The following is a 15,383-nucleotide window of genomic DNA, read 5'->3' as shown; positions in this document are numbered from 1 at the left end:
CGTATGTTGCGCTGCAAACTTGGCAGGGCTTGTTTTTAAAACTGGCCTGGTACTACAGCCTTTGTATAAAGTGTCCAGACCACAGGGGCCATCCTACAGGGACTTCTATAGATTCATGGGTGCCGTAAGTGCCCTGCTACACACCCGACAGCTCTGCCCGTAGGGCACTTTTGGAAAAGGCTGCATCTTTATGACAGTGATCATTTTGTCGTGCAAATAAAGAGGCACATTTGCAAACAAATTTATTTTTCAAAGAAAGGTAACGCAGCATTACATTGACTAGTAGTTGAACAAAGAGCAAGAAGTTACTGTCAGTTTATGACTGCTAATGTAATGCCATGAAAAGCTGCTGCGTAAATGTTGACAATGCTGGCGTTAAAGACAGCATTGTCAACATTTATGCAGCAGCTTTTCATGGCATTACATTTATCACAGGTTTTGCACCGCTTCTACCCTAGTGAGCAGAGGTAAAAGAGTCCACTTTGCCCAGCATGCGGGCTGCGTCAGCTTGTCTGTTTGTGATGCCTAGTCGTCAAAGTTGAGAACCCACTCCATGTGAGTGGCCGAGATCCATTGTTCAGAAAGCTGGTACGCATTTAGGTCGCTTTCAGATGTTGGTAAGTGCTCAGAAATTTTGGCGCCAGGCATGGTGGCACGGCTACGAAGAACCAGCTCTTCAACGCTGGCAGTCGCGACACTGCCGGCGACGACGGCGTTAAGGTCTTCATATACCTGTGGAATGGGGACGACATGATCGTCGCCCGAGTCCAAGGGCGGAACGGCCTCATAAGCTGTGACGTCGGGAACTAGTTGCACAACACTGTTCTCGTGCATAGGAAGGGCACTGTCGTCGTAGAAGCTCTCCAAGAGGCTTCTTATTGTCGGGGACGCTGCTACAGCGGTCTCCACCGCACGGTTGCTCAGCCATGCTTGACAAAGGGTCGGGCTGGACGGCACGCTGTCGGCGATGTTCGCGCCAGGCTCACGCACACCCGTGAACGCAGCCGGATCCTGTTCCTGTAGGTCTTCCAGAGATGCCTGTAGCTCCTGCGAGCTGGGTTCGCTGTCACGTTGCGAGTGTCGTCCAGACATCAGCGACGGCGTACTGGAGCAGTGGTAGAACGTTTGCCGCACGGCCTCAAGGGACTCCGGCTCGCCGGGGAAGTGACCGTCCTCCAGGAGCTCAGAGACAATACCTTCGAGGTAACGTAAGTGTTCTTTCGCCGCCTGAAGCACCGCAAGTCTAGACCGGCTCCTTTGGCTACGCAGCGACGAAGGTAGCAGACGGCGCAGCACATCGAAGCTGTTGGCCATGTCGGCTCGCCAGTGCGCGTCAGCTGTCCGCCGGCGGCGCAGTGCCTCTTCCGCGTCGAGGACTGCACGTTTCGTACGTCTTCGAGAGGCCGGTTTAACGTTACGTTTCAGAACACCGCGACGTTTCGGTGGCATAACGGATCAGTTCGCGTTTTGAACCACCCGCTGCAGTGTAGGGAAAAGGACTGATTTGAATCTCCACCAATCCGAGGGCAAGCTAGTCAACTATCGGCTGTTTTCACCTAACGTCCGATATTGCTTCCGTTACAAACGTGCGTGTAAAAGAAACTCTTACTAAATTAAATTTAGTGACAATCATTTTTTTGTTGAGATTTTTTTAGTCACTGAGAATATTGATTTATTCTATCCGAAACCGCGCCAATGGTCGCGCCACCTACTTCATCCCACAGTAGCCACTCTACTCGTAGCAAGGGCAGTGGGCAGGGCAGCGAGGTCACTGGGCGAGTTCTTGGCTTCGCGATGTGCAGTGTTTAGCGTATTCACTTTTTTTTTCCTTTTCGTTCTATTGCCGCCCTGGCGACTTTCCTATCTCTTCTTTGCAGTTGTTCTGGGCTTCCGGCAGCCGCGATAAAACAGCCATGCCACAACTACCCATCGACGAGTAAACGTTTTGCTGGCTAAGCCGGTTACATGGTTACACATACTGCGTAGCGAGTCTGCTGTAACAACTTTATAATGGTTTTCGGGTATTTCACGATGACCCCAAAGAACTACCAAACAGCTTTGTGCGGTCTACTAAGCTAAACAACTGGAATCGCAACATAACGGCGATATCCCTCATATCACATATATCTGCGCTGGTGATTGCTTCAGCCGAAAATGAGCTGTTGCCGTTTCTGACTGTACTCGAATCGCCGCGGCATATTGATGTGTACGAATGCACACCTTCCCTTCGAGGGCGCCGCAGTGCTCGTTAACACGTAAAATACAGCGCAGCTGCTTCACATTTCACTCCTAACCTACGCATTTGCCAGCCAGCTGAGCATGGGGCAGAACAGGCCAGGAACAGGCAGACCGCAGGCAGCTACAGACAGGCGCTCGCCAGGCAGAACCTTGCAAATCGCACTCGTTTCCACGTCTCTCGAGCGCACGGAACGTTTGACCAGCGAGACTGGAATGTTAGGATTATGCAGCGAAGTTTCTTAAAACAACTAATACAACGCAAATCGAAGACTGGCGGCACTGCACAGCTATAACAGCACACGACCACCCTGGACAGGCGTCGATCGTCGAGTGACGTCCCAAGCACATGACTGCGAAAAACAAAAAACAGTGACCTCAACAACCTCGACTGCAGTGCTCTCTTACGAGCAGAAATAGAAACCGCGGTGGTCGAGCACTAACGTGGTCAACGTAAAACCACTCTTGTGCTAAGGACGCAGTCACTTTTGTCAGTCTTTTCTCCGGAGCGACACAGGCGACGTTCGTTTGATACCCATTGGCTGCGGCGGCACCGCTGCGTTAGTTACCTACGGATGAAATTCCACAATGGTAGAGAGGTATTGTCTTGCACCATGCAATGCGATAGTTGCATGGAACGGCCGATAACGCGCTTTTTTCACTTTAAAGGCCGCCTGAAAGGCTTCGTGCCACGTGCCGTGAGGCTTTTTCCAGGCATTTAGCCTTTCAGGGGGGACCAGAGAAAACCCTATGCAGCACCACCAGCCCCTGCAGCTGCCACCGTGGGCGTCCAGCCGCGGTCACTCTAGGTAGAACTGATCTTCTGCCTGCCACTTTTCTGACATTTGCAACTTATTGCCGCTCACTTGAATGTTGAAACATGCCTGTTTGTTTGACTATCGTTTGTAGATTCCAACTTTCCCTTCTCCGCTGGCCCGAATCATTTGTTCAGTTTCCAGATCCAAGTAGTAGTGCCGCACTTTAAAACGTAAGTTCCTTTCCGTAATAAATGTATGTATACCACAGGCTTGTGTATCGACCAAATAAAGAGGTGCCAAAATCGCCGCTTATCAATGCAGAAGCAGGCTGTTCTAATAAATATTGCATTTCACATGTACGAAACTTCTGCTGCCTACACGCGGCTGTTTACCTTTTACTCCCTGAGTTTGGTAACGCCACTGTGATGGAGAGGCGAACTAATGTGTAATGTGTACCAGTTGGGATACAGCTTTTGGTTGTTATTGTAAAATAAGCAGTCCTTCTTTACTGTTCGAGCCTGTTTGTGTTATGGCAAGGACATCGCAGAAGTGTAGTTTATGAGACAGGGCCACCCTGATCTGCGTGAATGCGAAGCTAGCCAACCTTTCAGGTGGTGTATTAGCTCCAGCTCCTCAAGCGCACAATGCAGTTCGCTTAGATAATCGCAGCTCATAAAAACCGGCAGCTGCGTTAGATTGGGCATTTCTCGAGACGCCTATTTGTATGTGGAGATGTGTTTCAACCCTTGCAATTCTATTTTTTTTCAGCAATGAATGGCGTTCGACCCGTTCAACAAGACGTCAGCCATGGGGAAAAGAAGAAGAGGAACTACAAACTTCTGGTGGATCCAGCGATGAAAAAAGGGGCCGTGAAGGTCTACAGATACGATGGAGTTGTGCCTGGGGTACGATGCCATCCTGACATCGGAGCTGTCTGAGCATGCGGCCGCCGAGATCGCGCTGCCAAGCAGCACACGTCTTCAGCTGGCGTAGCGCTTCCACTCGCGCACTCGTGGCCGTGTTTACATTGCCGCTGGTGCCTAACGCTGCTTCTCTAGTACGGTGATGGCACCTAAGCTTGTGTACAGCCTGTGCGAAGTCAGAGCTAGATTTGTAGCGCGACGTGTACTTTGATGAGCCCTTCGCGGTGTGACGCGACTCGCATCAGGTGCGTCGCGTTGCTTATGCTTGCACCTCTCGCTCATTTTTGGTGAAAGTCGCGCTTGTCGCGTAACCAAGGGCCTGTCATTCGTGCTGCTGTGTTAGCAGCCTGGCCGGTCGTTCATGGGTGAAATCGTGTCCCGATCGCGCTCGTTGCACCGTCCACCGCGGTGTTGTGGAGCGCACTGCGAACGACTTCGGTGCGAATGTCGCGCTGTTACGGATCGTAGCGCATTGGGTGCGAGACTGACACGTGACCCCTGTCTTCTGTTTTCAGCAAGAAAACCTCTATCCGCCGGTGCAAGTTCGAGACCCGAGGTCCCGACTGTCATTGCTATGGGCGAGGACGGAAGTTGCAGATCTACCCGTTCCTAAATTCAAGGTGTGTCGTCGATGAAGCCCACAGGGTTGACGGCTGAGCCGGCCCTAGCCAGGGCGTGCATTGACAGAGGACATTGTGCCTTTTGTCATGCATTAGTGCCAAGGGTCTTGGCATTCACAGCGGTCTGGGGCCAGGTGAAGAGTGCACTCGAATGTTGACAGGTCTTTGAAAGTTTTGAAACTTCTGTTTGATTTGCGAGGTATTTTGTCATCAGCTTTAGCGTGGACGTCCATCGTGGAGTAAAAATTTGTGCTCTTAATGCCTGCTTCAAGGCAATCACATGCCCGTCAGGTAGCCTCATGGACAGAGGACGAGGACAGTGTACAAAATGCGAATCAAATGTTGGTGTGTGTGTGCTTTGCAGAGTGAGCACCTGACTTCTACCAAAGCTCAAAAAGAAGCTGGTGAGGTTCAGAACTATATGGCATTTAATCTGACGTGCTTTTTTTAGTGCTTGAATTATTCTTGGGAGCTGTTTTAATGAAAATAACACTGTAATGCTTTCGACAACTTTCTCATTTGAAGTTTTTCATTCAGGCTAATGTCTGAAAACTATGAAGGTATGGTAAGCAAGCAATTGGTAGCATTATGAGCTGTAACAGCTGAATTGCAAATTTTCAAGGATTTTTCTTTCATCTGGTTTCTAGTGATGTGACAGTTGTTTCCTTATTGGTTTGCCAGGATTGCCATTGCATGCACACGGCTAGGATTTTTGTCTCAATTGCTTTTAGCAGCTTTGTAAACGTCAGCAAGGAAGCTACCATTCCCAACGGGAGGGCTGTAAAGCAGCTGATATACGTGCATTCAGTGATATAGAATGAAACATATGAACGGGTAACCTCACCGCTGAACGGAAAAAAAACTGATGTTTTGGCTTCTACTTGTTCGGCATCGCCATTTATTCATACTCATTTCATCATGATCCATTCTTACAAGAGAGGATTGCCCCCCTTTTGCCAAACACTCAGCTTTATATTGTGTCACATTAAGGATGTTGCTGCAGCTTTGTGTGTGGCTAATAGAGTCGTAATGAACATAGAAAAGTTCAAGCTGTGGCTTATTTGTGCTACTGTGTTAGAGGGACACTTGGGATGATTTGAAGTTGGCCTGTATCGATAGATTTATTGAGTTCTAATCACAAGAGAGGCGAGTTTCACTGAAAGCAGAGCATTTATAAACTAGTAGAAAATAACAAGAAATGTAATACAGGTATGACCGTTACTGGCTGTTTCCACTAGCAAAGTGCAGTGGTGTCAAGACCAATTTTTTCACACCAACCTGTAATGCCAAGTTATAATCATAGAACAAAAATTGTTTGGTGTCGCCTACATAGTCTTTATAAGTGTCGATTGCTTTGCATAATGGAATTGAAGGGACAGATACCTGAGAGAACATAGTACAAATTTCGTTACTTTCCACAGATTGACGAGCACTACGTGGGAGTACCACCGCCACTGGAGGTGACACTGACTAATCTGAACGACAACATTGGCAAAGCGTTTTTGGATGACTTGCTTAAGAAGTTCGGACAGATCGACGAGTCTATTGTTTACTACCATTCACGAACGAGAAAGCACCTGGGGTTGGCCCGCGTCATCTTTTCCACGACAAAGGCTGCCCGGTACTGTGTTGAGAAGATGCATCTGTCTTCGGTCATGGGCAACATCCTCAACGTATTCCTCGACCCCTTTGGTAAGCCTGCCTGCCTGTCACTGAAAGCCACCTATTTCAGTGGTGTTACTTTATTGAAGGGCAAAAAACTTTGCAAATGCAGCTTCTCGTGGTAGGTGCTAACAAGAGGGTGGCATCATGTGCTGCTCATATGTTGTGCATTGAATTGGAGTTTAAGTAGGATTAGAGATGCATTTTTTGGTGGTAAGCATGTTTTAAAATTGAAGACAGACCATATGCACATCAAGCAGAAGTGCACTATTGAAACAAAGCCTTTACTCGTTTACAGCTTAGGGTATAGCACACTTGCATTTGTCATTGCTGTTTTTATAATGCAGTCCACTGTCAGGATGTTTGCATGCTTGCTGGAGCCACTGAAGAAAAGAGTAAATCTGGTCATTCTTTGTGAGACGATGTTCCTTGTTAGCTTATGTACTTTTCAGTAGTTTTCTGGTACTTTAATGAGCATTTCACTTTTTTCTTTTGCACTTGCAACAGGCCGAGAGTGCCAGCGGCTGTGTGAAGAGCTCTCCTTTGACCGTCCCAAGTTTGCTGAACCAATGCGCTATGCACCAGATCCCCCGCCTCCTCCACCGTCGCAGATGCTGCCAGCACCACCGCCCACAGCGAGAGTTCCTCCTCCTTCCCCGGCTGGCCCTCCTCCACCTTCCGACTTCAACTACACCAATCACTCCGACTACAGTTCGGGTTCGTACCGTTCCAACCCGTCCACCCCCATGAGCTACGATAGCGGCTACTCCTACTGCTCATCGTCTCAGTACCCAGCACCTTCACACTCCTGGGAGGTGAACCACTCTGGGGGTTGGGCGGCTGATGGAATGGCCTGGCAGCAGGGTTCCTCGTGGGACCCCCACGCTGATGCTATTCCACCGCCCAAGCAGAGCCCTGCGCGTGAAAGTCTTGACAGCCGCATTGAGCTGTTGCTGAAGCAGACTGAAGGCAGAGGCAGCTTTCTCGACGCCGGTGTGCCTCCATTTGGAAGCCCACCCTTCGGCGACAGCTCAGCTCCGCAGCAGGGTTCCCCTGCCTCATCCATGACGCAAGCCTCCGATGGATTGACTGGAGTTCCACTCCCACCCCTGCCTCCTGACTCTTCGCCACTTCCTCCACTGCCGGAAAGGGATGAGCTTCCACCGCCACCACCCGAAGAAGAAGATGAAGACATGGAACTGCTGTCAACGCCGCCGTCTCCATTCCTCTCTGTTCAAGAGTACCATCACTGGGCCAGGGTAACAAGGGAAGCAAGGGCAAGGGGGGACCTTTCGGACTCTGAACTTGATGACCGCCGTGCCGACACGACACTGCAGTCGAACGACGACACCAACCTATCAGTGCCGAGCACACGAGACTCGACACCCGTCCACGATGAATTGCCAGAGCCACTGCCTGAGGATGACAGCATGATGGGAAATCAGGTGGTTGATGACGATGACGACCGCATGTCGCTCTCGTCACTCAGCAGTGGTGAAGAGAAGCTGCAGGTGAATGCCCCGCTACCCGAGCCACCGGCTCCCAGTGTGTACCTAGCCCAGGAAGCCGTTGGCTCAGCTCCGGTGGCATACCAGGCTGCTCCGGGGACGTCTTCAATGTACGCACCCGTGTCAGTCTATGCCAGTGCACACCCCATGTATCCCAGCCAAGAAGTGCAGATGATGGCGCAGATGGGAATCTGGAAGCCTGGCATGGGTTCTGGTGTCCAGGCAGCATCCTCCCCACACCAACAGCAGCCACAGCCACCCCACCAGCCACCACTGCCACCATCACCGATTCGTTCCGGCTCGGCCTACCCTTATGGGGGTACTTCCGCACCCCCGACTGTGCCCCCTCCGCCTGTGCCAGCGTACAATCCACTCTATCCTCCGCCACCTCTACCACACTATACCCCTGCCGCTTCATCACACTCGCATCACTATGCGCCGCACTACTACCCGGCAGCCTCAACGCCGCCGCAATATGGACGCAGCAGTGATTACCTGGCAGCACGGTTACAGCCGTCGCCGTACAAGTGGTACAACAGCAGTGCGGTGCCTGTGGTGCGCCCTGGTACTTTCCATCGGCCAAACAGCCCGCCCATGCCTCCAGGCACTATGAGTACGGACCCCAATGCGCCGACTGTGCGTGCTGTGTTAGACGCCCTGGTGATGGAACTTAGGGAAATTGTGAAGCGGGACATTTGCAAGCGTATGGTGGAAAGCTATGCATTCAAGCGTTTTGAAGTCTGGTGGGACGAGCAGGTTTCGGCCGCCTCTAAGGTATTCACATTGTTCTGCTCTCTGGTGCTTTTTGAGACGCGCTCTGTAGGCAGCATGGGATGTGGCTGCAGTGAAACTGAATTTTCTCGGCTGAAATTAAATACATCCAGGAATTGGAAGACTCTGTTTGCACTTTTGTGTGGTAGGACTTGAAATGCTCGTTTTTCATCCCAGCTCAACGCTGAGGCTGCAAGGAAATTTGCATTTTTCAGTTCTGCATATGTGACAAAAGTTTTTGACTGTTTTGGGCATTGGACAAAAGAAATCTCCTCAGTTTTTTGTTTTGGAACTGCTTTTGGTCCTCACGCAGTAATGCTGCCGCTGCTGTTTATCGTTGTCGGTGTTATTTAGGCAGCAAGTTTTTTTGTTAGGAGCACAAAGCACTAGCTGCTCTGTCATTTAATGCACAGGTACTGTATGAAACAGGTTGGGTACCTCTCGTGCCATCAACAATGCATGCATAATGTGCCTTTGAAAGTTTGATGTCTTTCACGACGATGTACATGGGTTGCAATTTAATCTCCTTCCAGCTTCTTGTACCACTGATCACACGTGTGAGGAAAATGTGCTAGGTGCTTTTGAGAGAAGTGCTAAAAAACTTCATATGCACTGCTTTTTCTTTGCGCTTTAGTGAGCCGGTCTTAGTGGCCACTGTATCTTTGAACTCCAGGGCATGGTGTCCATATAGTTAAGCTGAAGATGGAGTGGAGTGGGGCAATTTTTAAGACTACATGTCATATTGCTCTCAATCCGTGTGCTGCTGCTGTTCTCTGAACAGATACTAGTGGTTGCATAGAACTGAATGTCCTCATGTTACGCTGGCTGTAGTTTGTTAAGTAATGGAAGGATGACTTGATTAATCTGTTAAATTATTGTGCTCGCTTTAACACCTGGTATGTTTGCGTGGTGCAAAGAAAATGTAACCATCTCTTTTTCTTGCTCCTGACAGTCAAAGACATCTGAAGCTACACAAAACAATGCAACCAGCAATCAAACTGTTTCCTCATTGTCATCTCTATTTGATGGTTCACGAGGTGAAACTGCGTTTTCCATCGGCGAGGGATTCGGCTCTGGCTTTGGATTGGGCCTTCGTGCAGCCATGCCAAAGATGCCATCATTCAGGGTAAGCATGACTCGTTTATACGCAACATAACCTCGTCTGTGACTGATGCATTACTGAGTCAAACTCTGATATATCGAACTCTAAGGGGATCGCAAAAGAGTTCCATATATCGATAATTTGATATATGAAGAATAGAAATACACACACTAATCTGTAGCCTAGAAGGGAGCAATGCGCACGAAAGGCATTGCTAGGTCTGACTTGTTTCACATCGAAGCTGCTGTGAAAGGTGCTTTGAAACTAGCCATTGCTTATTTCAAGGTGCCTAATCGTGTTATCAGTACTCTATAGTGAGAATAATCTGTCATTAAAATTAAGGTACACTTGGTTTCCGCGACGCCTTCCGCAGCGAGGCACGCCGGGTGAGGGTCTCCGCTAGGCTTTAGTTAGTTCGGCTGACCTCGCCGCATGACAGCAATGTGGCATGAGGAATGAGTGCAAGAGGCCGAGGCCACCTCAAGCAAACCCCATGTTCACCTCGTCGCAGCGCTAGCACGGCCAAAAGGCGGCCAAAGTCACTCAGCCGACGTACTTCCGCGCGCGCGGAAAGTGGTCGAAGAGCATCATTAGGGAAAGCGCTGCTTGCAGGCACACGACGCGCAGTTCAGTATGTCGAACGACCGGCGAAATTGAATTTCGATTGCAGCGCAACTTTCGTATACTTTTACACAGGATTTTCAAGCAGGTAATTTGTGTGTTTAATTTGAAATATCCAGGTTCGATATATCCGGGCTCGACTGTAGCTGATGCAATCACTGCCACACACTTGAATACCGATTCCCCCCCCCCCTTACCCTGCCGTTGCGGTGGCTGAGTGGTTATGGAGCTCGGCTGCTGACCCGAAAGACGCGGGTTTGATCCCTGCTGAGGTTGTCACATTACAATGGAGGTGAAATGCTAGAGGCTCGTGTAGTGTGTGTGGTGTCCCCAGTGCTGGCGGTAACGCGTTACCGGTAACACGTTCCTTTTTTCAGTAACTTAGTAATGTACTCGATACCAATTGGGAAATGTAACGATTAACATACTTTTGTTAACATTTTTCGGTAACGTGAGGTGTCACGTTACTAGTTACTTTTGTTTCAGTTGTCCACTACTCCGCCCCCTTTTTTAGAAAAAAAAAAGTGCAGAGCACCTAAATTTATGTTGCAAATAAACAAACAGATGCTCTCGATGACCTTTGTTGCAGCTCGCATGCATACCAGAAAACACCTGCTGTTGACGACGCACCCAACTAAGAAAAAAGACAGAATAGCCATAAAGCACGAAACACGTGCACAAACATGCATTCACACACTTGCCTTCACCTACCTCCCCTTCCCGAACCGCTCATGCACACAACTCTCTACAGAGTGGAAGCATGCCGAGCATTTTGGAACATCATATTTTTCAGAGTTACCTGGAATTTATTGAGAGTTCAGCGGCGTTTTCTTTATGAAGTTAGAATTGATGAAGTGTCATTTTGTGTTTAATGTCATATTCAGAAAATGGCTTCACCATGTGCCACAGAGTTAGAATCTATCACTTGTAAATCTACAGGCAACTTTAGGCCACTATAGCATTGCTAAACTCCTGCACATTTGTGCAAAGTATTCTCGTTAAATCAGGATTTAGCGTAAAATTGTCCTTTGGGCTAGCAGTTTTGTGTGAAATATGAGCTGTATGAAATTGTTATCATGAGTTTATAAGGCGAAGACGCACTAATTAAAATTTATGGCCATGAAGTAACGGCAAAGTAACATGCGGTACTCTTTTTCGGTAACGGTAACGCGTTACTTTTCTTTGTAGGTAACGTAGGGCGGTAACGCGTTCCTTTTTTCTCAGCGTAACGAGTAACGTATTTAGTTACTTTTTTTTCGGTAACGCCTACAACACTGGGTGTCCCTTATAGCCTGAGTTGCTTTGAGATGTTGAACCCCAAAACCCTCTCTCCCCAACTTTTCTTCACTTTGCAAAGAAACTTATAAAAGTGAAGGAAATTTAAAATTTTCCAGTTCTAGAATTTTTCACACGTGCTTGGAAAGGAATTATTATTAAAATAATAAAGGGGTAATGTTAACTGGGTCTAATTTGCAGCAATTTTTTTTCTTGTGGGTAAAATTTGCCTTTCTTTTAGAGGCAGCTGATAGCCCATGGCTGGTCTAAAAGCAGACATTCTTTATAACTGACAGCACCAAGTGGGCTGGCAGTCAAGTGACTCAAGTTTGGAATTAGGGAAGTTTCTGTGAGGCTGAAATAGTTTTTCGTTACAGAACTCCTGGCAGACATTGCAAGTTTGATGTGAATGTTGCTCACAGAGAAAAGGCATGTGCAGAACAAACTACAACAGATTTGCTGTCATTTTGCAGAGGATACGAAAACCACCGTCGCCACCTCCCCTTGATGATGAGGATAGCAAAAAGCCCGATGATTCAGGTGAGTGAAAGGATTAACCCTGCGAGATTCGTCATTCAGCCCACAGATTTCATTGGGAGAAATAGGTTACGATTGAGCATCACCTTGTTACATTCTTACAGTTGTAGTGCCTGTTCTCAGTGCTGACAAAATGGGTCTTTGGCATGCTCTGTTCTATGTGTGGTATGCTCCTAGTCACTTTGGATGTCTTGAAAGGGGGCTTCAGAAGTGCCGTGCTTCAGTGTATAACCAAACAGCATCATCGAAAGCGATTTGGTCCTGCTAAAATATAATTTTGTTTTTTCTGGCCTTGCATGTGGCAGTGTTGGATGAGTTGCAGTGCTTGGCCGGCAACCTTTTCTTTCTACTAACTTACTTCTCTAATTGTGACGTTGTAAGTAGCATTGTAATGTGGTCGTACCACTATTTTGCTTTGGTGTTCCAGCTTGCTGACTGGCTCAGCGGACTGGCTCAGAATTTCTTTGTTTGATTTCTCAGTTCAGTTTGTCGCAAATTGTTTCTGCTCCTACACGTGGCCAGTCGGTCTTGGACCTCTTCTTGGCAACGCAACCTGAAAAAAATGACAGTGCAAGTCTTGGAATGTGTCAGTGACCGCAGTGGTTTTCACTGCGAATACACATTAGAAAGAAAGGAACCGGAAATTCCTAGCAAAACTATTTACAACTACGCATGGGCAAATGTTAAACGATTGGTTAGTGAACTGTCATTGTTCACTGAGCAGTTAGTTCTTGGAATCAATATCAAGCCGCTGTTCAAATGACAATTGGAATAGTCTAAGCGCTAAACTGAAAGAACTAAAAGAAACACGCATTCCAAAAAATTACGGTCATGACGTCATCACAGAGCATGTGGTTCACTTCCAACGTTAAACGATGCATCCGGAAGAAAAAGCGCCTTTACACTAAGGCAAAATGTTCGGCATCTGAGGATGATATGGAATAACTACTGCACACAGTCAAGAGTATGCCAAGCAGAAGTTGAGAGAGCCAAGGATAAATTCTTTAATCATGACATATCAATTTTATTTAAGACCAGTACTCAAAAGTTTTGGAAAGTAGTCAGACCTAAGCCTCCTTCATCTAGTGTGATAACTATAGTAAAAGACTGATTTTATTCAGCTATCTGACGTTGCCACCGAATTGAGCCTTTTTTTTAGCTCCGTGTTTAATAATGAAACACCAATTCCCATGGGTGTTAATGCTGCTAGTATAAACACAGACATGAATGACATCTTATTTTGACACTCTGCAAAGGCCGCCAACATTGGTTTAAGCGTTCGGTTCATTCGCTCGGTCAAGTTGGGCTGGGGATGGTAGGGTGAAGTGGCGTTGTGTTCGATTCCGAGGGAACGGCACGTGTTACCGAACACCCGAGCAGTGAAATAGGACGCATTGTCCGTGATCAGTCTTTCCAGAAAGCCGAACTGACAACACTTCCTGTAGTTTATCCAGCACCGCTCGTGCTGACACTTTCCGAAGCCGGTACAACTCTACCCGTTTGGAAAAGTGGTCAGCGACTGCCATCAGGTAAATGAACCCCTGCTTGCTCCTGGGGAAAGGCCCCATCAAATCGCAGGTGGCCATCTGCCACGGACGCTCACTGTAAATTGGTTTCATCATTCCGGGTGGCTTGTTGCCCCTTGACTTCACTGCTTGACAGACATGGCAGGATCGGCAATAGCGGGAAATGTCTTGCTTCATGCCGGGTCACATCACCGACAGACTCAGTTTTGCAAAAACTTTGCAGCCACTCAGGTGGACGGCCAGTGGTTCGTCATGAGAGAATCGCAACAGTGCTCCTCTTGGACTTTTGGGGGTAACAACCTTGAATGGATCAATGGACTCATCATCGGTGGCTGTGTACTTCAGCACGAGCCCGTCATGGTCCAGCAATTATGAATCCCCGGGGCTCGCTGCGTCACACGCTGGCTTTTGCCCCCCTGCGCCCGCTACAATACCAGTAGCGTCATGGCACTCCATCTCCCTGAGACCGTCGCTCATCTCGCGACAAAAGGAGTCATTTTGCTGAGCTTTCAGCAGCTCTTTCCGGCTGAAAATGATTCCAGTCATCCCAGAGGGGAGCCTGGTCTCGTCCCCACTCAGGTTTGCAGCCAAAATTTCCGCTCGCGTCGGCATCTCCGAGGTGCTCACGAGGAGCTTTGCCTCTCGTCCGCTTTGCGAAGCGCTGCTTGCCTGGTTAGCGGAATGGGTTGGCCCGTTTACGGGCTCCCACTCCTTGCCGCCCGGCGGCTCGTGTGCTGTTTCGCCCCCTCCGCTTGCCGGCGTCAAGGCGCTGCTGGCGAGTGGGGCACGGGATAGCGCGTCAGCTACCACGTTTGTGCTCCCCTTTCGATACTGCACCGAAAAGTCGTAATGCTGTATCAGGAGAGCCCAGTGCGCCAGCCGACCCGCAGGCTCGGGGAGCCGCATCAGCCAACTGTGCGCACTGTGGTCTGTCTGCACCACGAACTGCGTGCCGTCAAGGTAGACGTCGAATTTCCGCAGTGCAAACGCGATGGTGAGGCACTCCTCGATCACGGAATAATTCCTCTCCGAGGGCAGCAAAGAGCGGCTGGCAAAGGCCAGCGGTTGCAGCACACCATCGAAATCCTGTAGGAGAACTGCTCCTAAACCCAGATCACTCGCGTCAGTCTGGACTACGAACTGTCTGGTCAGGTCGGGTAGCCTGAGCTGCGCTGTCTCGGCAATAGCACTAGACAGGAGGTGAAAGGATTGCTCTTGCTTGGGCCCCCATCGCCGTGCGGCAGTCATTCTCAAGAGCTTAGTCAAGGGTGCCTGCACGCGGGCACAGGACGGGATGAACGACCGATAGAAATTGGTCATTCCCAGAAAATGGCGGAGGCTGCGTACGTCCTTGGGCACGGGAAACTCGAGTATGGCCATCCTGAACCATCCTGAACCTAGCAATTCAACTCGGGTCCGCGCTATTTGGGCTTTCGCAGGATTCACAGTCATCCCAGCAGCCCATACCCTCTTGAGCACTTCGGCAATGTGGTCTAAGTGCTCATCGGAGGTTTGTGAATAAATCACCATGTCGTCCAGGTAGCACATGGCGTGGGACCATTTCGCTTCCCCTAGGACGTGGTCCATGAGCCTCTGAAAAGTCGCAGGATCATTGCCGAGACCAAAGGTCATACGAGTAAACTCAAACATCCCTCTGTGGCACATGAACGTGGTCTTAGACCGGTCAGCGTCCGCCATCTGGACCTGTAAGTAACCTTTGGAGGCATCTAGCGTGGAAAAGTACCGCGCACTGCCCAGGTTTCCTACGATTGAGATGATCGTCGGGAGCGGATAGGCATCCTTGCGAGCCAGCGCATTCAGATGGCGATAATCCACACACAAATG

The 15,383-nt window shown here is 49.0% G+C and overlaps 2 protein-coding genes across 3 annotated transcripts in view; one reads left to right on the top strand and one right to left on the bottom strand.

The window, feature by feature from the left end:
* Window positions 1-395: 395 nt before the first annotated feature.
* Window positions 396-1,585, bottom strand: LOC144121340 (uncharacterized). Its single transcript, XM_077654518.1, has one exon. The coding sequence runs from the start codon at window positions 1,447-1,449 to the stop codon at window positions 526-528; it is 924 nt and encodes a 307-aa protein (XP_077510644.1). The 5' UTR covers window positions 1,450-1,585; the 3' UTR covers window positions 396-525.
* A 167-nt stretch (window positions 1,586-1,752) lies between these two features.
* Window positions 1,753-15,383, top strand: part of LOC144121338 (histone-lysine N-methyltransferase SETD1-like) — a 37,676-nt gene continuing 24,045 nt past the window's right edge. The window contains exons 1-8 of one of the 2 annotated variants that reach the window (XM_077654517.1): window positions 1,753-3,044; window positions 3,145-3,223; window positions 3,762-3,898; window positions 4,432-4,536; window positions 5,958-6,228; window positions 6,706-8,480; window positions 9,430-9,603; window positions 11,949-12,015. In XM_077654517.1, the coding sequence (XP_077510643.1) occupies window positions 3,764-3,898; window positions 4,432-4,536; window positions 5,958-6,228; window positions 6,706-8,480; window positions 9,430-9,603; window positions 11,949-12,015 (2,527 nt within the window). In that variant the 5' untranslated portion in view covers window positions 1,753-3,044; window positions 3,145-3,223; window positions 3,762-3,763. Of the gene's footprint in view, window positions 3,045-3,144; window positions 3,224-3,378; window positions 3,605-3,761; window positions 3,899-4,431; window positions 4,537-5,957; window positions 6,229-6,705; window positions 8,481-9,429; window positions 9,604-11,948; window positions 12,016-15,383 lie in introns of those variants that run through there. The other variant, XM_077654516.1, reaches the window with a different exon arrangement.

This window comes from Amblyomma americanum, chromosome 2 (assembly GCF_052857255.1).
Source record: "Amblyomma americanum isolate KBUSLIRL-KWMA chromosome 2, ASM5285725v1, whole genome shotgun sequence".
In the NCBI taxonomy this organism is placed as follows: Eukaryota; Metazoa; Arthropoda; class Arachnida; order Ixodida; family Ixodidae; genus Amblyomma; species Amblyomma americanum.
This window is presented reverse-complemented; position numbering and strand designations above follow the sequence as displayed.

Coding starts and splice junctions, on each gene's coding strand:
- LOC144121340 (XM_077654518.1), bottom strand. CDS start 1,449: ATGCCACCGAAACGTCGCGGTGTTCTGAAACGTAACGTTAAACCGGCC.